Below are 22,518 nucleotides of genomic sequence, written 5' to 3'. Positions count from 1 at the left end.
GGTTCTTTGTTTGTTCTGAAAGTTACAGACACATTAGCCAGGTGTGAAAAAGACAGGAAGACCCTTTCTGCTGTGGGTGTTAATTTTTCTACTCCTGAACAACCGTATTCTAGGAATCAGAGGAGTGGGAAAATGTGGTTCAAGAAATCCCAAGGGACTTTTCATGACATGTGGTGAGTACTCCCCCGGGGCAGAAGGGGGAACTCTGCTGGAAGACATCTTCCCCATGGCAGATGGGATCCCCTTAATCAGGACTCCAAATGTTCCTTTTCTGGACAACCCTATCAGCGCTTTTGAATGGAGGCCCAATTGCTTACCAGGGGAAGATTTTCACTCCACCAATCAGCCTGGCTTATAGGTTCATAGGTTGGTGCTAGGCTATCAGCCCTAATGCCTGTGCAAGCCTAGCCATAACAATTCCCTGGAAATTTCTTCCCACGATATTTACTTCTCTGGGCCCCTGTCTAGCAGGGCGAGTGACATGATCCCCGGGGTGAATTTCCTATCTCCCATCCAGTCATCAAGGTTCCTTTTGAAGAGGGCCAATGAGGCGCTCTGCTTGACATGTATGGGCAGTCTATTCCAGAGTATAGGGAGTCTCTGGGTCAGGAACTTATCCCTCCAGCATGTTTTGTTCATTGTGATGATAAGGTTTAGATCCCTGGAGCGTGTGGCTCTGAGGGATAACCTTAGATACCTGGGTGCAGAGAATTATCACCAGAGGTTACCATATCCCCTTCAATCTCTTACCAAGGTTTCAAAAGCGAATCCCTAATGTTCCACCCATTTCCAGAGAGATCTAGCAGCAGTAGAAATTCAAAAGCTGCTCCAAAAAAGTCATCCAAGAAGTCCCACCAGATCAAATAGGATCCGGATTTTACTTGAGATTCGTTTCAGTGCCAAAAATGACAGGGGGAGTGGGGACCAATTCTAGATCTCAGCCTACTGAACAAATGTGTACAACAGGTGAAATTCCAGATGGTCACAGTTCAGTCTATCCTTCCCTTCCTGGAGAAGAATGATTGGATGTGCTCTTCAGGATGCCTATTACCACATAAAGATGGACAAGTGCTGCAGAGGATATCTCTGCTTCCGGCTAGGAGCTGGTCATTACCAATTCTGAGCATTGCCCTTCATTCTCACCACAACCTCCACGGTGTTCACCAAATGCATGGAAGTCTATAACAGCTCACTTGAGACTACAAGGATTCCAAGTGTTACCATACCTAGATGACTGTCTCCTCACCATCCTGTCCAGGCATCTACTGCTTTACACCAAAAACTTCGTACTGCACCTCACCAAAGTGCTAGGCATTTCAGTCAACAAGGAAAAGTCACAATTGACTCCTACACAAGATCTAGAGTTCATTGGAGCAACACTAAATGCAATTTCCTGTGTAGCCTCCCATCCCTTCTACAGGTTGATAAATGTAAGGTTGCAAGTTCAAGCAGTCATTTCCCAAAACAAAGTACCAGGTCGCCTGCTGCTTCAAACTCTGGGAACCATGGCAGCAACTATAAACTTAGTGCCCCTAATAAGGTGTCACATGAGGCTGCTTCAGTGGTTGTTGACATCACAGTTGTCGATTCTAATGCATACAGTGTCCCATCCAATCCTGATAAATTGCTGCAAAAAGGATTTATCTTTGTGGATGAAGCCAGAAGAAAATCTATGGGGTCGCACCTTTTGTCCCTCTCCACCCAAAGCCATAGTGACCATGGACAAATTCCAGATGGGGGAGGGAGGGCATTATCTGGGAAAGACTGCTCAAGGCACTTGGTTCCCGCAAAAAGCCAATTTGCACATCAGTGTCCCAGAATTGAGGGCAGTGCTTTTAGCATTGCAAGCATTCCAGTCTGTCATTCCTTCAGAGACAGTTGCAATCCAAGCAGACAACATGTCGGTAGTCTGGTACATCAACAAGCAAGGGGGAACCAGACCCTACCCACTATGTATGGAAACCCTCAGGATTTGGCAGTGGGCTATCGCTTCCAGCTGCTTTCTGATAGCAATGCATATTCTTGGAAACTCCAACATGATTGCAGATAAATTGCACAGATGCATCCTCCTGCCTCACAAGTGAGTGATCTTTCAACCACAACATAACGATAAAGATCTTTCGTCATTGGGGCCAGCCTTGCTGCGATCTGTTCACCTCTCCAATAAACAACAAATGCAGCAGTTATTTTGCCCTAATTCCTCCTTACAGGGAGTCCCCGAGAGATGCACTTTTCCTCGATTGGCCTTCGGGACTATTATATGCCTTTCCTCTAACTCCACTGATTTCTCAGTTTTTGAGGAAAGCCCAAAGGTTGAGAAGCAAAGTTATTCTCATTGCACCCTATTGGCCCCGCCACGTCTGGCTTCCCTTTCTTTGGCCTCATCTGGTTCACTGCCGTTGGATTCTGGACCTAGCTCCAGACCTACTGTCTCACCCTCAGGACCTGGTGCATCCCATTCTCCAAAACCTCAAGCTGACGGTTTGTATCTCCAATTCCAGTAATTGCCAGGCAAAATAACTTATCCTCTTCAGTACAAAAGATTATTCTGGCTTCCCATAAGCCATCCACCAGGAACCTTTACCTTATCAAATGGAAAAGATTTTCAATTTGGGCCTGTACAAACAACATAGACCACTTTTCAGCATTGGTTGATAATATCCTGGAATACTTAGCCAGCCACTGGGGATGCACAAACCAGTGCATTTCTTTGTGCCAGTCCCACGCCCGGATAAATGGGGAGGATTGCATCAGGAAGGGCATCCAGCGTAAAACCTCTGCCAAATTACTTATGCGGAGAATATTTCATATTTCCATACCAAATCGGTCGAGGCCCGGGATAACAATGACTGCCACCAGTACTGTTAGCCAACAGGGTGCTGGTGGAAATTGGGCTACTGTTGGCCGAAGGAGAAGAGGAGGGGGAAGGCATGCCCAAAGGCAGGAAGAGAGGAGGAAGGTTAGGAGTGTAGTAGTGAGGGTAGGAACTTTGAATATTGGCAGTATGACTGGTATAGGGAGAGAGCTAGCTGATATGATGGAGAGAAGGAAGGTTGATATATTGTTCGTGCAAGAGACCAGATGGAAGGGAAGTAAGGCCAGGTGTATAGGAGGCGGGTTCAAATTGTTCTATCATGGTGTGGATGGCAGGAGAGGGTAGGGGTTATCCTAAAGGAACAGTATGCCAAGAGTGTTTTGGAGGTGGAGAGAGTGTCTGATAGAGTGATGTTTATGAAGCTTGAAATTGATGGTGTAATGATGAATGTTGTTAGTGCATATGCTCCACAAGTTGGGTGTGCGATGGATGAGAAAGAAAAATTTTGGAGTGAGTTGGATGAAGTGGGGGTGAGTGTACCCAAGGGTGTGAGACTAGTGATTGGAGCGGACCTCAGTGGGCATGTTGGTGAAGTGAACAGAGGGGATGAGGAAGTGATGGGTAGGTATAGTGTTAAGGAGAGGAATGCAGAAGGTCAGATGATTGTGGATTTTGCGAAAAGGATGGACATGGCTGTGGTGAGTACGTATTTTAAGAAGAGGGAGGAGCATAGGGTGATGTACAAGAGTGGAGGAAGATGCACACAGGTGGATTATATCCTATGTAGGAGGGCCAGTCTGAAGGAGATTGGAGACTGTAAAGTGGTGACAGGGGAAAGTGTAGTTAAGCAGCATAGATTGGTGGTCTGTAGGATGACGTTGGTCATCAAGAAGAGGAGGAGGAGTGTGAAAGCAGTGCCAAGGATTAAATGGTGGAAGTTAAAAAAGGGTGATTGTGAGGTGGAGTTCAGGGAAGAGTTAAGACAGGTACTGGGAGGCAGTGAAGAGTTACCGAATAGCTGGGAAACTACAGCAGAGCTAGTAAGGGAGACTGCTAGAAAGGTGCTTGGTGTGACATCTGGACAGAGGAATGAGGACAAGGAGACCTGGTGGTGGAATGAGGAAGTACAGGAGAGTATACAGAGGAAGAGGCTGACGAAGAAGTAGTGGGATTGTCAAAGAGATGAAGAAAGTAGACATGAGTATAAGGAGATGAGACGCATGGCAAAGGGAGAGGTGGCGAAGGCTAAGGATAAGGCATATGGAGAGTTGTATGAGAGATTGGACACTAAAGATGGAGAAAATGACCTGTACCGATTGGCTAGACAGAAGGACAGAGCTGGGAAAGATGTGCAGCAGGTAATGGTGATAAACGATAGTGAGGGAAATGTACTCACAAGTTTGGAGAGTGTGTTGAGTAGATGGAAAGAGTACTTTGAAGGGCTGATGAATGAAGAGAATGAGAGAGAAAGAAGGTTGGATGATGTGGAGATAGTGAATCAGGAAGTGAAACAGATTAACAAGGAGGAAGTAAGGTTAGCTATGAAGAGGATGAAGAATGAAAAGGCTGTTGGCCCAGATGACATACCAGTGGAAGCATGGAGGGGCTTAGGTGAAATGGCAGTGGAATTTTTAACCAGATTGTTTAATGAAATTTTGGAAAGTCAGAGGATGCCTGAGGAGTGGAGAAAAAGTGTTTTGGTACCTATCTTTAAGAATAAGGGTGATGTGCAGAGCTGCAGTAACTACAGAGGGATTAAACTGATCAGTCACAGCTTGAAGTTATGGGAAAGAGTAGTGGAAGCTAGGTTAAGAAGGGAGGTGATGATTGGTGATCAGTATGGTTTCATGCCAGGAAAGAGCACTACAGATGCAATATTTGCTCTGAGAGTAGTGTTGGAGAAATACAGAGAAGGTCAGAAGGAGTTGCATTGTGTCTTTGTGGACTTAGAGAAAGCATATGACAGGGTGCCTAGAGAGGAGTTGTGGTATTGTATGAGGAAGTCGGGAGTGGCAGAGAAGTATGTAAGAGTGGTACAGGATATGTACAAGGGTAGTGTGACATTGGTGAGAACAGCGATGGGAGTGACAGATACATTTAAGGTGGAGGTGGGATTACATCAAGGATCAGCTCTGAGCCCTTTCTTATTTGTTGTAGCGATGGACAGGTTGACAGATTAGATCAGACAGGAGGCCCCGTGGACTATGATGTTTGCAGATGACATTGTGATATGTAGTGAGAGTAGGGACCAGGTTGAGGAGACCCTGGAGAGGTGGACATATGCTTTAGAGAGAAGAGGAATGAAGGTCAGCAGGGCTAAGACAGAATATATGTGTGTAAATGTGAGGGAGGGTAGAGGAATGGTGAGGATGCAGGGAGTAGAGTTGGTAAAGGTGGATGAGTTTAAGTATTTGGGATCAACAGTTCAGAATAATGGTGAGTGTGGAAGAGAGGTGAAGAAGAGAGTACAGGCAGGGTGGAATGGGTGGAGAAGAGTGTCAGGAGTGATTTGTGACAGACGGGTACCAGTAAGAGTGAAATGGAAGGTCTACAAGAGGGTAGTAAGACCATCTATGTTATATGGGTTGGAGATGGTGGCATTGACGAAAAGGCAGGAGTCACAGCTGGATGTGGCAGAGATGAAGATGTCAAGATTTGCACTGGGTGTGTCTAGGATTGACAGGATTAGGAATCAGTATATTAGAGGGCCAGCTCAGGTTGGACAGTTTGGAGACAAAGCAAGAGAGGCGAGATTGCGTTGGTTTGGACATGTGCTGAGGAGGGATGCTTGGTATATAGGGAAAAGGATGCTAAGGATGTAGCTGCCAGGTAAGAGGAAAAGAGGAAGGCCTAAGATAAGGTTTATGGATGTGGTGAGAGTGGACATGCAGGCAGTTGGTGTGAAAGAGCATGATGCAGAGGACAGGAAGAAATGGAAACAGAAGATCTGCTGTGGCGACCCCTAACGGGACCAGCCGAAAGAAGATGATGATGACTTAGCATCCTTATTTGAATCTGGAGCCTCTACTTCTACAATTATGGTTAAATTAGCCTTTTTTTCCAACTTCCGTAACTGAGTTGATGATCATTCTTTGATCTGGCATCGTTTATGCAAGATTTTTCTTAAAGCTGCCTTACATTTAAAACCCTCGTCCAAAGATCCTATAGAGTCTTGAAATTTGACCTTAGTCTTACAATTCCTAGTTCGACCACCCTTTGAGCCAGCAGCTACTTGTGACCTCAAGTTTTTGTCTTGGAAAACCATCTTCCTAGTGGCTATTACATCTGCCAGGAGAATTTCCGAGTTAGAAGTTTTATCTGTGAAAAGGGCCATTCATCTGAGGAAGTGTATATTTTGTAAACGAAAACGCAATGGATTTTGAAAAGCGTTCATGTGGATGTGTATTGTGACTGCATTCTTCACTTTGCTGCTATTGCCGAAAATATGGAGTTGTGAATAAACCCTAGGATACCAGCAACTAAGTTCCTGTGTTGTCCGTAATTCGTAGTTTATTGGTTTTTTATTACCACTTTGGCGTTTTTGGCTTAGTGATTGTGTTACCTTTGTTTACAATCAGAATAAACTCAAACTACCTACTCCAGTTAGAGTGCACTCTACTAGATCTGTTTCTACTTCACCAGTTTGTCATTCTAAGACCTCCATGGAAGAAATATGTGCAGCTGCTACTCATACCTTTATCACTCATTACAAATTAGACATGGTCTCCAGGGGAGGAGCATCCTTTGGCTTTATGGTGCTCAGGAATATCCTTCCTTAGGGCTGGCCAAGATCTAAAGTAGCTGGGGACTCTGTCAAAAATGAATGAAGATTGACAATATCAGATAAAGTAGTTATGTCCTTACCATAACATTCCATCTGTGTTGTCGATCTTCATTCATTCTTGACATCTCACCTTCCTGCCCCCTCCAAAAGACTTCTGGAGGATCAAACCTGGTCCTGGGAGGTTATAGGGTTATAACGTAGACAGGGCTTCTGTATTTTCTATACTAGGCTGCAAACTTGATCTGATGTAATGGGGAGAAGGGCATTGTGGGTAGAGCCTAGCTCGAGAGTTTTTGGCTGGCTTGAGCAGGGGTCGTAACTGAACCCAGCTGTCAAGAATGAATGAAGAGCGACAACACAGATGGAATGTTATGGTAAGGATATAACTTCTTTTTTGCTAAGACTGATTAAAAACCCAAGTGTTCTACTGGCGGTGAAATGAGAAAACAAGGATCATACACAGTTGTATTACACTGAGGTCTGCCATACAACTAGCCAATTTCACAATTAATTCTAAATAAAGTATTAGTTAATTTTGAAAAGTGCTTGTTGCTTTCATGTTTTTTTTTTGTGTGTGTGTTTGGGATAGGGAGGTGCTGGGGATACTGGGCAAGAGTCTGCATATGCATTATGATCTGTGCATACCTCTCAAGTGTACCTGATTGCTAGCAAAGTTCCTCATTTTGAGTCATAAAAACTGCATGGTGTTGCTCATTGCTCCTCCACTGAAAGGTTGTCACATACAGTGTTAAGATTTTATTTATTTATTTTATTTTATATTTGTTTACCAGGAGAGTCCGACTGGGCATAAAACCCTTTTTCAGCGGAGGCCTGGGGAGAAAAGCTCCATTGTTAGCAAACTATTTTGTTAGTAGAAAGAAAATTGTATAATGCAATAAAGAAAAAAACAGTAACAGACATTCATAACGGTAAAAAGACTAGAACAGAATAAATTGTTCAAGTGGGAGACAAGACCAATAATCTTGTATAACAGTGCTTCTAGAAGACTGTTCTTACAGTAGTAGCAGGTAGTGACATATACAATAAGAGTGCAATTATGATACTTAGACTTATATACAGGTAGCGTAGCAAACTGAAGACTTAAAATTTGATAGATATTAACAGCGAGAAGGAAGAAAAAACATAAGTTAGTCATATGATTTAAATTCAATGCTCATTACGTATGCAATTAAAATTTTAAAATCAGCTAGTTCCATGATTTGGGCTTCCCATGTCCAGTACATGTACAAGTCCAGGAATTGGTGAGCTGGGCTTTAATGTGATGCTTGAAGTTTTTAAAGCTAGTTATAGTTCTAATTTCAAGTGGTAAGGCATTCCACAGTTTAGCAATGTAGTAGGAGTATAGAGAGCCACCTGAGCTACTTTTCCTCCTGGTTACTTCAATTAGAGCTTTATTAGTGGATCTTAGTGGATGGGTACTTATATGAGGATTAAGGAGGCCTTATAGAGATGGTGTTTTATCGGGTTTATAGTACATTTGGTGGGCGGTAGAGAGTTGCATGAGAATGAGAATTTTTTTTTAACTAATATCCATGGGAAATAATACTGAATCATATTAATTAATCAAAAGATTTTTTTGTAAGTATAAAGTAAGACATTTTAACCATCCTGTGAGCTTCCTAGCTTCATAGTTAGTAAGCTGCTAATAACCGTTCCACATTTATCTCTTAGCATGTGTCTTCAGTCTATGGTTGTCAGCATCACATAAATAAATACCATTGTTCTGGTTACATTTTGTGTTACTTTGTCTGTTTTTCAGTTTGTGTTTGAATGTTGGGATCCCACAATTCCATCAGAGTGGGCGGGGTTACATTATTATGTATTCATATTTTATAGTAATCATTGTCCAGAGTTTTGGCCAATTGTACCTACTTTTCATGGGCCTTTGTCCAGATTTTTCATGTTTCCAGGTTGAGAGATACATAACAGCCAAAAAGCGATAACCAGAAAGAGAAATCAAAGGTCAGTTCAACCTTTTAAAATGTGCTAACTGTTGTAAAAGAAATAAAACTACTTAGGGAGGTTTGTTAGGGAAAAAAGATGCATACACTTAAAAGCAATGTGTGAAACCTTTAACTTCACATTGGGGACCAGAGTGATGAAGAGGGAAGGAATCTTAATGGGAATTGTAAATGGCAGCTAAATGAATGAGTGATGAATGGCATGTAGGTTTATTGGTTGAAACAGACACAGTAGTTTGAAATGTTAAAATATTTATGAAAAAAGAAAAGTTAATATGTAAATTTAGTAAGTATATGATTCTCATCAAATGTTGGTAGTCATTGATAAATTGTGAGATCAGAAAAGCCATATCCAAAGAATGTTTACTTCATTTAGATGAATACAAGGGAAATTTCTTAACTGAAAAGATCTATTTTAAGGTAAGATAATTGACACTATTGGCTTTTTTGGGGAAGTGATGGAAGAATTGCCTTTTTGAGTGGTAAAAGTAGCTGGCCTTGGGGAAGCAAGGAACCTAAGAAGTTGAGAGTTGTAGCCATGCTGTTTCTCAGCAAAAAAAAAAAAAACTTAAGCATGATACTTTTGCTCATTTGATTTTTTTTGTTTGTTTGATTAAAGGAAAATGCTTTATTCAAGAAAAATGCTTCTCACTGTTACCAGTCAATTCATGGATATTGAACAGGAAGTGTCTATATACCAGACCCGTATTAACAAGGTACAGTATACACTTTGAAGTTGAGAATGCTAGTGCATCCTATCATTTGTTTCTTCAACTTCGGTCACATTTTTCATTTTGAGTGTTTTATATTCTGTTTATATATCTGGCAGTCTCAGAACATTAAGAGAATGGTAAACAGTATAAGTGCAAGTGGGGTTATAGCAAGTAAATTTTGCAAAATACCTGCGGTGGTGGTGCTGCGGTAGCGTTGTCGCCTCACAGTAAGACACTGTCTGGTTCGATTCACAGCTAGAGCGTCTTCTGCGTGGAGACATGCGTGAATGGGCGTACCTTCGTTGAAGGTTGTGCATCAGGGCTGGTAACTCAGCACGTAAAAATCAACTACCAATCATTAGCGGACCGGAGTTCCGCTGTGGCGACCCCTAACTGGGAAAAGCCGAAAGACTCAACAACAACTTGTATGAATTAAAATTGGTAAAGAGATGCTAAGGTTCAACATGTAGAACACTGCTGCAGTAGTTTAAACTGTTTGGAGCCTATCACCACACGAGGACAGCTTTTAAATATTTTGGGCACCTTCCATGCGCTCTAACTGTCTGGCGATTTAGAGGAGTTTCATGAAAAGAGAGTGCAGAACTCATTAGAATTTTTTAGCCATCAAAACAGCTCCTTTGTCAGGCCTGTAGAACTGTCTTTTGGCTTGCACGCCTTCAAGGCTGGGCAGACAAGTCACCTTTTGGAGAAAAATCTGCCACTAAAAATATCTTTCTGAGGAAAACTTGCCTTTTTCTGTTTAAAGTTGTGTTTAGCCAAGAAGATTAATAATCTGAAGTTGTTGTTTTCATTTGATCTTCAACCTATGGGACTCAGATCTGAGATCGGATCCGATTCAGCCATATACACTAGCATCAGAGCTGAAATCTGAGCTCTTCCCCTACCTACAATGCCTCGCTCTCCGTCTTCACCCAGATCTCATTTGCTGCTGCTTTGAACATCACGGGACCATATTTCTGAGCTCCTCCAGATTTTTTTCTTAGAGTCTAGTTGTTTTTACAACTGGACAATGACTTTTTGTCTAAATCAGTATAGTTGAATCGCGTACCAAAAGTCTTAGTGTATAGAAGTATCCAGGTGGAACTGAGGCTGGATCTATCATGCACAATGAATTACTGGAACTTTTTAACAGAATGGGGTTTGAAATTATGAATATTATTAAGAGAGAAAGTGAATGTATGTTGATTCAGCTACAGAAAGACATTAATGAACTTAACAGTAGCATTACAAATGATTTATTGTTTCTTGCTATTTCTGTGAATTACAAATGTATTTTCCAGGATTTAGATAGGTTTGTCAAGGAAAATATTGTAAAAAAGCAACAGAAGATAGATCGGGATTCAAGGGGTTATGCTGATAAGAAAGTTTACCTCCCCCCCATTAAGTGACAAGGAGGTTTTGGTGTTGATTCAACTGGTAGTGATGTGGATGGTCAGGTTGATTTTGACCCAGCTGTGAATGATGGTAATGAAGTGTATATGGAAGAAAGTGACGGATATTCTTTAGAGCACCAACCAGAATTGAGACATTCAAAGCGTCTTATGAATCGGGGGGAACAAAGCTCATGGGGGTGTCTGGACAGACGAATGGCCTACAGGGGCGCTGGGAAACAGAGGGGGGGAGGCAGACATTGAACAGGTCACCTCATTTGGATTTTACAATGTTTTCTGATGCTGGTTTCAATGTGTCTTCCAATGTTTCTATAGACACTACTCAAAGGGTTTGTTCTAATGTTGTATATGAAGACAATTTCATGATTGTTACTGCACAGAACAACCATGGTACTGAGATTCTGAGTAAACAGGGTTTCACCATTTACAGTTTGAATGACTGTGAAATACAAACTGATCATTTTGATCTATTGAAGAAGGGCTTCAACTTTGTGCCAGAATATAGGCTTGATGTTTCCAATGTATTGATCAATTTAAGGTTGTTTACTAGACAACTTAATTTGCGTATATTTGTTTCTGGACAGGAAAGAGTGAGTTGTAATGTTGCTTTCCCTTTGAAACGCAAGAGTGTTTTCATCCCCCCTGTTAATCCACTTGTAAATGTGTTTGAGAGACTATTGGAACTGGAAATAAGAAAGATTTGTGCTACTAGTGCTACCTTTTCTGATAACTTATCAGTGGATGAAAGACTTTGTCTAAATTAATTGGTCAGGAATAGGGACTACAGGTTGATGAAACCCGATAAGGGTGGGGGAATTGTCATCATGTCCCACCTGGACTATGTTTGTAAGATGTATGATATCCGAAATAATCTTGACACGTATGAGAGGGCATCTTTAAATGAAATTAACAGAGCCTATAGTAATATTAACATTTGGCTCAAGGATGCCATTTTAGATGGTTTAGTCTCCAAAGTTGAATTTGATTTTTTGACCAGTTTATCTCCCATCATTCCAGCCATTTTTGGTATACCAAAAACTCACAAGGATCCTTACAATCCTTCCTTCAGACCAGTAGTGGCATCCAGGGCATCAAAGACTGAACCACTGGCTGCATATGTAGATTATTTTTCAAAAAAGGTCTTGGAAGGTTTTTCCTATGTATTAAGAGACTCTTGGCATTGTCTTGAATGGCTAAGGAGTGTGGATATGAGTAAAAACTTTGTGTTCTCACCACAGATGTTGTGAATTTATTTTCAGTAATACCTCATGCTGAAGGTTTAGAGTTTTATCATCAGAGTTTAAGAACAGGGGGAGTTCTTAGTGATGACAAGGTCAAATTCTTGGTTGAGATGATGGACATCATTTTGATTAACAGTTTCCTTTTCCTTGAGGGGGAGTACTTCCGTCAGAGTGCAGGTGTGGCTGTGGGAGCCAAGTGTGCACCTGTGTTTGCCAACCTGGTCCTGATGGAATGGGAAGAACAGTTTGTTTTTTCCAGTACCCATTGGTCTAAGACCACTAAGTAATTAAGATATTTGGATGATATTCTAGTTTTGTGGGAAGGTACCACAGATGAGGCTAGGGAATTTGTGGACTATCAGAACACAACACATTATTTATGGTTCACATACCAACATAATTCTATGGAGATAAACTATCTCTACATCAAACTGTACAAGGACAAAGGGGGGTATTAAGGTCTAATATTTATAGAAATGAGACATACTCAAACACATTGTTACACTTTGACAGCTGCCACCCTGACCACCAAAAGAGAAGTGTAGTCAAGGGTCAGATGTTAAGAATCTCATGACTTATTAGCTATGATTTTTTGTTCCACCAGGAAATGACAAAACTTATTGGAATGTTCAAAGATAGGGGGTACCCTATGCGACTCTTAGTTATGACAAGAAATGAAATGACTGAGGCAAGGACCACCAAATTTAAACCCATTTTGAAAAATAGTGACATGGTATCTATTAACAACAATGACCAGGTGTCTTTTGGAGGGAATGTCATGGTGATGCGATACAACCACTTAACTCCCCTCCTGGTCTCCAAGCTACACACTATATGAGATTGGGTTTTTGACTTTGAATGTAGGTCTGAACTTGGTAACAAGCCTAAGATATCTTACAGCAAAGGAAGAAACATTAAACACTTACTGGAAGTTCAGGGTAGAAACACGGTGAGTAATTACAGATCCCAAATGAGTAAGTGTAGAGCTTGTAAAATGTGCAAGTTCATCTACGATGGTTCCTATGGGGAGATTTCAGGGTACTATAGAAATCTGCAGTGCCCAGGTTGGTGTAATTGTAACACCAACGTGGTGGTTTATGTGGCAACTTGTGTGACGTGCCCCGGATTCTATGTGGGTAAAACCACAAGAAGACTTAGGGACGGGATAGCTAAGCACGTAAGAGGTATTAAGAACAGAAAGGCAACTAGTGCTTTGTATATACACAGCACTACTTGTACAAATTTCAAAAGGTTTATAATTTTCATCATTGACTGTGTCTTTCTTAATGAAAGAGGAGGTGACCCAAAACTTGACACTGAAATTAAAGAAACCCAGTAGCAGCTAAGACTTGATGTCAAAATACCTCAGAGCATTAATGAGTACATTTCTATTGCCTGTATTTTAAAACAAAAAAGAAAGGAGTGTTAAGTTTCAACACCAAGGACTTGGAAGACTATTGTATTTACTTCATGTACTGTGTTTTTATTGCAGAATTATGTTATTTTGTTTTTTTGTACCTATGTGTTATTGACATTTGTACATGCATATATATTTTATTGGGGATGGGTGTTTTTAGAGCACACACTTTACTGCATTTGTAAGTGCTTTATTATATTAATCTTTACTTTTTTAATTACTGGGAGCTACAGGAAATTATGTGGATGGCTGGCTATATATTGAGCAGATTGTTTTTTGTACTATGACTCTGTTGATGCCTATATTAGGTGAAAGCCCTTAGTCTTGTAGTATATGCTTTTAAGCCATTGTGCTTTTTTTTGTTTTTTTACCATTAAAAGTTTGTTTTTAATTTGGACTGGCCTAGTGGTTGTTTTCTTGAAGTTTGCTGTTTTTCAGAGAGTTTGTGCTAGTCAAAGTAGTTTTTTCTGCTTATTTCTTTTACCTTCTTCCTAACCTTCCATTTTCTAGTGCCCGTTGGTACATTTTTTGGATTCTTAAAAAAAAAAACTGTTCTCTCTTTCTCTCTCCTTTTCTTTCTCTGTCTGTGTTTTGTGTGTGTGTGTGTGTGTGTGTGTGTGTGTGTGTGTGTGTATGTATATATATATGTATATATATATATATATATATATATATATATATATATATATATGTATACACATACTTTTACCCTCTGGCTGACCTTCCTAAGCCAGCTGGGTTTAAAAAGTTTATGGAGTGAGGCATAAGATCCCTCCATCAGATGCCCACATTCTGTACGTGGTGTGCTTGGGAGTGCCCACCTGAATTCCTCCTGTTCAGTTTGAGCAGGTTTTAATCAATGTGCGCTGACTGACAGGAGGAATAAGTTGATTTTGAAGGGCCTTTTGCCCCTCTAGCTCTGAGGCTTCTGCAGGTCTCTCCTCCACTTCTTTGGCTCAAACCCCCACCAAGAACCCTAGGGAAGGGGACCAGACAAGACATAAAGATTGGGAGCGACATAGGAAGCGGTATCCTGACTGGGCTTCCTCTGCCGAGCCGCCCACTAAGTCTTGGCCCATGGTGGTGCAGGGTGCTCCTTGGCTCCATTCGCCCAGCTTCTCCCAGGAGAAGGAGAGTTCCCATGCCAGGTCTGCTGTCTCTGCCTTTCCTCTGCACCATTCCAGGCTGGGGTCGGTGGCATCCTCTGTCCAATCCACTCGAAGCCTGTCTGAAGCCGAGGTGGACAGGATGATGATGAAGTTTCTCTGGGCTCAGATACAGCTTGGGGTTTTGCGTGCTCTACCCCCTTCTTGAGTCATGAGCACACAACCTGGATTTATACCAATCTCTCCTTCTCCAATCAAACCTTCATCTTCGGAGTTCTTGGGCCTGAGGTTTGCCAGTGTTGGGATGTCAGCACTGACAGTCATTTGTGCCTCGATGCCAATGGTTACCTTGAACGGTTCGACTATGATGTCATTGGACCTTATCGACTCTTGGAGCCATAGTTTTGGTGTCGGCACTGAGGGGTTGGCATCAGCTGCAAGGCTTTCGGAGCTTTGTCCCTTCGCCTCAGGGCTTCGGTGCTGGGAAACTCCACTCCCACTCCCCCTTCTGTGCCAGGGGTGATGGTCCAGGAGGCTTCGACACTGGTGGCTTCGCCTCTGGCTGCACTGTCTTTTGGGGTCTGCTCACCTTCGGCCTTCAAGGTGGTGGAGAGGGTCCTCTCAGTTCCCTCAAGAGCCTTAACACTCCTTTCATCGGAGCCCACCATTTCTGCTTCTGTTTCTGGGCTTGAGTCATCCATCCTGCCTCCTCAGGGACAGCCTTTTTCCAGACTTCCCCAAGATGATTCTTTTCAGTAACCCCTTGACGCTTCCAAGTCCCTATCCAGAGCATCCCCCTGAAGAGGTACCTTGAAGCATACATACAAGAGGAGGCACATAGATTCTCCCCCGGAATCTCTCACCAAAGATATGGACTTGGTTGAGGAGGAGGGGTCCCCTAGATCACATCACCTCCTGACAGTGTCTCATTCAGAGGAGTCATGGAGATCCTGTGTCACAGAGGTGATTGGTCTTCCCTTAAACCCAACTCTGATAAGTCCATATTCCTGGAGGTGTTTGGTACAGGACCCTCTAAATCTTGGGTGCCCCCCCCGTGGATCCTTTGGTAGATATCTTCTCCCACAGGGCATTGAAGGAACCGGACTTGTTTGAGCTCATCCCCAAGCACCCAGACAAGGTACTCCGTGCCCTTTTAGGCAGGCCCCATTGGTCTAGGGGTTCCCCGGTCACTGTCATGGTGGTGGCACAAAGGACCTACTCTGGGAACCAGCTTGGGGGTAAGAAGTTGTGGTTTCGAAAGTCTCAGAGCTCTTCCCAGGAAGTTCAGGGTCAACATTCCCCCAGGGGCAGAGGGAGAAATGACAGATGCCATCCACATGGTAGAGGGTGTCCAAGGAACCATGAGTCTCAAGATTCATTCTCAGACAGGCCCTTTCAGTAGTCCTTAGGGATTGCCCGACTGCTATACTCTGGAGACAGATGGGGGGCATCTCTCTCTTTGCACCCAACAGCCTGGGAGTCCATCACAAATTATCATTGGGTGCTTCGGATTATATTCAGAGATTATTCCATCCCATTTCTTCTTCTCCCCACTCCAGAGAAAAACCTCTTGGATGTTCCACCTGGTCAGTGGGAGGCAGCAGCCATAGAGACTGCCAGACTGCTTAAAAAATGAGTCATTAAGTCCATCTCCCCAGACCAGTCTGGATCAGGCATTTATTCCAGATTCCTTTTGGTGCCAAAGAATGCTGGGAACTTCAGGGCCATTCTGGATCCCACTACCTTGAACCTGTTTATTGCCAAGACAAAGTTTTGGATGGTCACCTTACAGTCCATTCTGCCCTTTCTGCAGAACAATGAGTGAATCTGCTCTATAGATCTTCAGGATGCGTACTATCTTTTTAAAATAGACAAACATTCCAGAAGGTTTCTTCCCTTCCTGCTAGGAGTCAGTCTCTTCCAATTCAGAGTACTCCCCTTTGGACTCATCACAGCCTCCCGGGTGTTTACCAAAGTGATAATGGTAGTGGCAACTCACTTGAGACTCCAGGGATAACCATGTGTTTCCTTACCTGGACGATTGACTCCTCTCTGTTCCCACCAGGCATCAGCTTACCTACTTCTCCTAGCACCCTCCCTTGGCATATCGATAAACCTGGCAAAATTGAACTTGGAACCAGTTCAAGTGATAGATTTTATAGGTGCCCAGTTGGACACGGTACAGAGTAGGATGTTTTTGCCACCAGACAGGTTACTTTCACCCCAGCAACATGTGAGGCCTATACTGCAAATCTGTTTCCCCCCAGTGGGTATAGTTCTTTGGGCGTTGGGATCGATGGTGGCTGCAATAACTCTACTGCCAACTACATGCCTACGCATGAGGATTCTGCAGTGGACCTTGGTAGTGCAGTGGTCCCTACTCGACCTTCCACTTTCATACCAAGTTCGGCTGTCCCAGGTTTTCGGGACCCTCTTCAGTGGTGGCTTCAGTCCCCTGACCTCCTTCTGGGTCACACATTTCTTCTTCCTTCCCCCTCAGTCACAGTGACCATGGATAAATCTCAGCTCGAGTTGGGGGAGGGCATTGCATGGGACAGACTGTCCAAAGCATGTGGTCCCCCTTGGAGACCAATCTGCAGAAGCGGTGCTTTTGGCATTTCAAGCCCTTCAAGGTTTTCTTCCCACTGGGACAATTGCCATCCAGATGGACAACATGTCCATTGTCTGATGTATCAACAAATGGGGGGGAACAGATTTTATCCTCCATGCCATGAGGCTATGAGATTGTGGGAATAGGCAATCTCTTCCAACCTTTTTCTGGTGGCAGCGCACATTCCAGGGAAGTCCAACATTCTAGTGGACAGGCTCAGCAGAACCATTCTAATGCTTTGTGAGTGGTCTCTGAATCCTTCAGTGGCAGACATGATCTTTCAGAAGTGGAGTCATCCTTGTTGCAGTCTTTTTGCCTCTCCTTCAAACGCCAAGTGCAGCAAGTCTTTCATCCTGATCCTCCCTCCAGAGGAGTCACCCAGAGACACTCTGGTCTATGCTTGGCCCTCCGGTTTACTTTATGCTTACCTTCCTCTTCCTCTGATCCCCAAGTTTCTTCAAAAAGCACATCGGTTGAAGTGCAAAGTCATCCTCATTGCCCCCTTCTGGCCTCACCAAGTTTGGTTCACCACTCTTTGGTCTCATCTGGTGTGTCTGCCCTGGACTCTGGATTTGGTTCTGGTTCTGGATCTGGATCTCCTCTTGCACCCATCAAGGGTTCCACACCCAGACTTAGTCAGACTGAAACTCACCGCATGGCTGCTCCAGTTCCTTTGATGGTGAGAATTCCCAGACTGTCTTTACCAGTTAAAAATATTTAGGTTGCAGCTCATAAGGCCTCTACTCGAACAATTTACTCCAGTAAATGGAAACTTTTTTCTATGCAGGTGTCACAGCATAAGTTGGACCCTTTTACAGCTCCTGTTCCTGCCATTTTGGATTTTTTAGCTCATACTTTCCACAACGGAGCTAGTTTTTCTATGATTAAAGTTCAATTGGCAGCCATTTCTAATGTCCATGTGAGTGAGAATTTTGCTTCCCTGGCTTCTTCTAAACTCTGCAAGGTCTTTTTGAAGGGTGCCTTCCTCCTGAGGCCACCAGTCAAGGACTTTGCGGCTCCTTGGGTTCTTACTTTGATTGTACAGGCTCTGTTTTTTTCTCCTTTTCAGCAAACACAAAGAAAATCACTGTGGTAAGCTGTGTTCAATAATAAAAACCAAAGTATGTCCAAAAAGAACACAGTTACGTATAATCACAAAATTTATTTACAGCAAAGCTTTCGGGTTTCCCCTTCCTCAGTGCTACAATAAAAACATTTCATGAATCAATTATATATTAAAAAACAATCAATCATGTGACACAGTCAACCAGTAAAAACAACATTTCAATAAACAATTGTAGAGCCCCAACTCCATTTAATTTATTTTGTAAAAACATATAAATGGTGTAGTACTAAGGAAGCATGCCATATTACACACAAGAACAAGCCGCTCGAGCTTCACTTGACTCAGCGATAATGATTAACTAAACCATCTTTATTTATAAGCACTTGCTGTTGGTACAGCCTCCGGTAGATTACTAATGTATATAAAAGTCAAGTGTTAAATATTATAACCTTCTTGTAATGCATAAATATGTCCATCTGAGTCAAGATGATAGTAACAATTAACTGCATGTAAAGGCATAGGGATTATACTAAAGGTAAAAATTACATTTAAAAAACAAAGAAGCATACCATATTACACACAGATACACAAATCACAGAGACCTAACTTAACTCAGTGACTGCTAGTATATAACCAAATATGTAAGATTATCAGAAGTTTGAGAAATAACTATATGATGTTTAACTTCAAATTTATCAGTTCTATCGTTTTAATGCAAATGATGTGAAGTTCAATAGGATAATTTACTGTTCCATCAGTTACGTGAAAGTCATGTCAGTTCGTAACCGTTCATATGGAGTAAATCACCTTACAGTTTACAATAAACATTACTGTATAAATGGGAAACACTAAACACGAACTAAGTCCCGAAAAGCAGCCAGAAAAAAGATTGCAGAAGCACAAAAGCCCAATGAACTTCTTCTTACAAGTCTTAAAGGTCTTGTAGTCAGTAAATACTTCTCCATTGATGAAAATCCTTTAATGCTAATCAACAATAAAATACACGGCAAGTGAAACACTCACTAGTAGTAGAATCAAAAATAAAAACAAGGAATAAATCAAGCGCTTTCACCCGTTCCTATGACGGGCTTTTTCAAGATAAATTACTACCATTTCTTTGCTTGCTTAAATACAATGCTGAAAATTCAATTACTCAATTAAAAAACTTTTAACACTCCAATTAAGTCAATTATTGGGTGGAATATCATTAATGTTTAAGGAAAGTCACTGCTAAGCGTATTCAGTTCACATACATTTTCATCAGACAGTTTTTTAAAAGTATTCCTACTGTAGTACATTCTGCACACTGTTATTTGTAATAATTAATCGGTGATGTTTTGTGGAACATTGTGCTAAAATTAACAAATTATTACTCTAATTACTAATAATGTTCTTCCACTAATGTTTGTGTTAAAATAAAAATAAAAGATTTTGTTTAGAAGAAACCCTCCGCTCTCCTGTTGTCTGCCACGGGTAAATTTAGCCGTGGAATCAAACGTTAGATCTTATATAAATTTAACTGACTTTTAGTCCTTACTTTGCTCTCTGCTTATTTTATTGCCTGTGCATTATTAAAAATCAAATAATATGTTGAATACTTCGTTCTCTTCAGTTGTTGGACGTGATACTATCTTGAAAATAGCTAACCACGTACTATTTGTTCTTACATGCTGGAATCATTAAAAGAATGTGTTGTGTTTTTTAGGTATTGGTTAAATCTAAATAAACATATTGTTTCGTTCACATTATTATTGCTCAAACTTCGTAGAATAGATTTTGAATTAACGATTCTTAATCTGTCGGATCTTTTGTTGTTCGACTTAAAGAAAAGACAAGTGTCAGATCTAATGTTATCATATTCACATAAAGCTTCAGTGTTAAAATATTATTTTAACAGTAAGCAACCTTTGCTTAAAATCTGTTAAAACTTGTTATAAAAGTTCTAAAAAGTATTTATTTAATACAATATAATTTGTGTGCGTGTAAACATGCACGTAGATTTTACTGTGTGACCATCTTATTGTGTTAATCAATTTCCGACTACAATAAATACATTGTTATTGGTTAACATCAAAATAGATATCTAATAAATAAATAATATATAAATATATAAATATATATAAATGTATGTAAATGAATAAATACATAATAATATAAATATATAAATACATAAATATAAGTATAATATAAATGTGTGTTTGAGTATGTGTATTAAATGTTCATAAAATATTTTAAAAATGTACTTATGTTTAAACTGAACATTAAAGTTTTGAAATATAGACTGTGGGTATTTTTTACTACTTGTAACATTTTATCAATAAATTATTATTACATTTAAAAAATATTATTTCGTTAAAGTTATTATTTCATTTGTAATTAGTATCCAATGAAAAAATGTTATAAACTCTTTCAAAATTAATGTGAAAGTGTACTCTTGATCAGTTGATTTTTTTAATATAAAAGTTTTTATGGTGTAAAAAAATTTTTTTAATCCTGAAATGCACCTGGCATATTAATTAAATTTATCATAGTTTTGCCCTTCTTAATTTGAGGAGGCTTGTAATGCTAATAGTTTCATTGAGTCCTGGGAATTTTGAAGCATTTAATCTAAGTTGCCAATTCAACTCCTTAAATTCAATGGTCGCTTCCCAGTCTCCCCCTCTAGGATTAAGGGGAACCTGTTCTATAACCATGAATTTTAATGTCATGTTAGGGCATTTAATAAGATGTTTGACAAAGGCATTTGTTTCTTTCTTTTTCCGAATGTCATACATATGCTCATAAATTCTCTTACGTAGTGTTCTTTCAGATTTACCTATATAAAAACTGTCACATTCTTGGCAAATACCTAGGTATATAATACCTTTTGACCCACAGTTATAATAACATGTTGGTTTTACATAAAATTTTCTTGATTTGATGTAATAACCATTACTTTCAAGGATATAGGAACATTGTTTGCAACTATTACATTTATGTGTTCCAATCCTGCCACCTTTGTTATCAGATTGTGTTGGTGGTTGATTTTCAAACATGTTTTTCAAATTAGCATTTCTTGCATTTACAAACATCGGTCTTTCTGGCACCCATTTTTTTGTTTCTTCATTTGTAGTCAGAATGGGCCAGTATTTATTAACCATTTTCTTTAATTGTTCAGTTTCATTATTGAAAGTACAACAAAAAGTGGTTTTAAAAGATGGGGGATTCATTTTGACTTCTGGTGTGGGGTTCACTGGAAATGCTGGTTCCAACACTGTGCCTAATAGTGGACTGTATATACCTGTTCTTCCTTCTAAAACTTCTTGATACATTTTCTCTATTAATGTCAATGGGTAACCTCTCTCAGAGAAGAGTTTTCTTAACACTTGGGCTTCAGCAAAAAATTTTTCATCTGTATTACACATTCTTGAAGCCCTAATGAATTGACCTTTAACAATGCCCTTTTTCTGTGAAAAAGGATGGGCACTGCTGAAATGCAGATATGTGTTAGAGAAGGTTGGTTTTCTATATATTGAAGATTCAAAAGTTTGTAATTCTGTATTCTTGACTAGTAATACATCTAAATAATTCATGTGTGTATTACTAACATTGGATGTAAATTTTAAAAAACTTGTGGTCTCATTTATATATAACAAAAATGTTTCTAAACTTGTTATACTACCTTCCCATAAAATACAAATATCATCTAGGTATCTTCTATAGTGTAAAATGTTCTTCTCCCATCTTGTATCAAAGATATATTCATTTTCCCAGTGACACAGAACTAAATTTGCATATGCTGAGGCACATGGTGATCCCATGGCCACCCCTTTGTTTTGCTTGAAGAATTCCCCGTTAAAATAAATAAAATTATTCTTTAAAATCATCACCATAAAATCAGTTAATAAATTTATAATATTATTGCTAAAATTTGAAAGTTTGATCAGTATTTCGTTGAACCATTGTGTTCCAATGTCGTGTGGAATGCTAGGAAAAAGGTCAATTACATCTATTGTTACTAGGAAGTCAGTTTTGGTGTAATAACACTCTTTTATACCTTTAAGGAACTCCCAAGAGTCCTTACAAATATGTCCAATTGATGTAATGGTAGTTTTGAGTGTTGCATCTACAAATTTGCCAAGGGGTTCTGTGATGCTACCTGAACCTGCTACAATTGGTCTAAACTTGAGTGGTTCTAACCCCTTATGAATCTTGGGTATACCAAATATTACTGGTGTAAGGGGTTTATTAACTAATAAATAATTATGTAATTTCTCATTAATAACTCCCTGTAGTAACATATCATACAATATATGTTTAATCCTTGCATATGCTATGTTCAACTCATTTATTGAAAGGGTGCTGTACTGTTCTGTGTCCTGAAGCATATTG

General features: G+C 40.5%; 1 protein-coding gene across 3 annotated transcripts in view; it reads left to right on the top strand.

The window, feature by feature from the left end:
- TBK1 (TANK binding kinase 1) overlaps positions 1-22,518 on the top strand; it is a 3,544,425-nt gene that overhangs the window by 3,150,245 nt on the left and 371,662 nt on the right. For all 3 annotated transcript variants that reach the window (XM_044088041.1, XM_044088040.1, XM_044088042.1), the window contains exon 18: positions 9,201-9,297. In XM_044088041.1, coding sequence (XP_043943976.1) covers positions 9,201-9,297 — 97 coding nt within the window. The remainder of the gene's footprint in view (positions 1-9,200; positions 9,298-22,518) is intronic.

This window comes from Protopterus annectens, chromosome 11.part0, assembly GCF_019279795.1.
Source record: "Protopterus annectens isolate FY-2018-M chromosome 11.part0, PAN1.0, whole genome shotgun sequence".
Taxonomy (NCBI): domain Eukaryota; kingdom Metazoa; phylum Chordata; order Ceratodontiformes; family Protopteridae; genus Protopterus; species Protopterus annectens.
The sequence above is the reverse complement of the archived record's forward strand: the minus strand, read 5'-3'. Positions and strand labels throughout refer to the sequence as shown.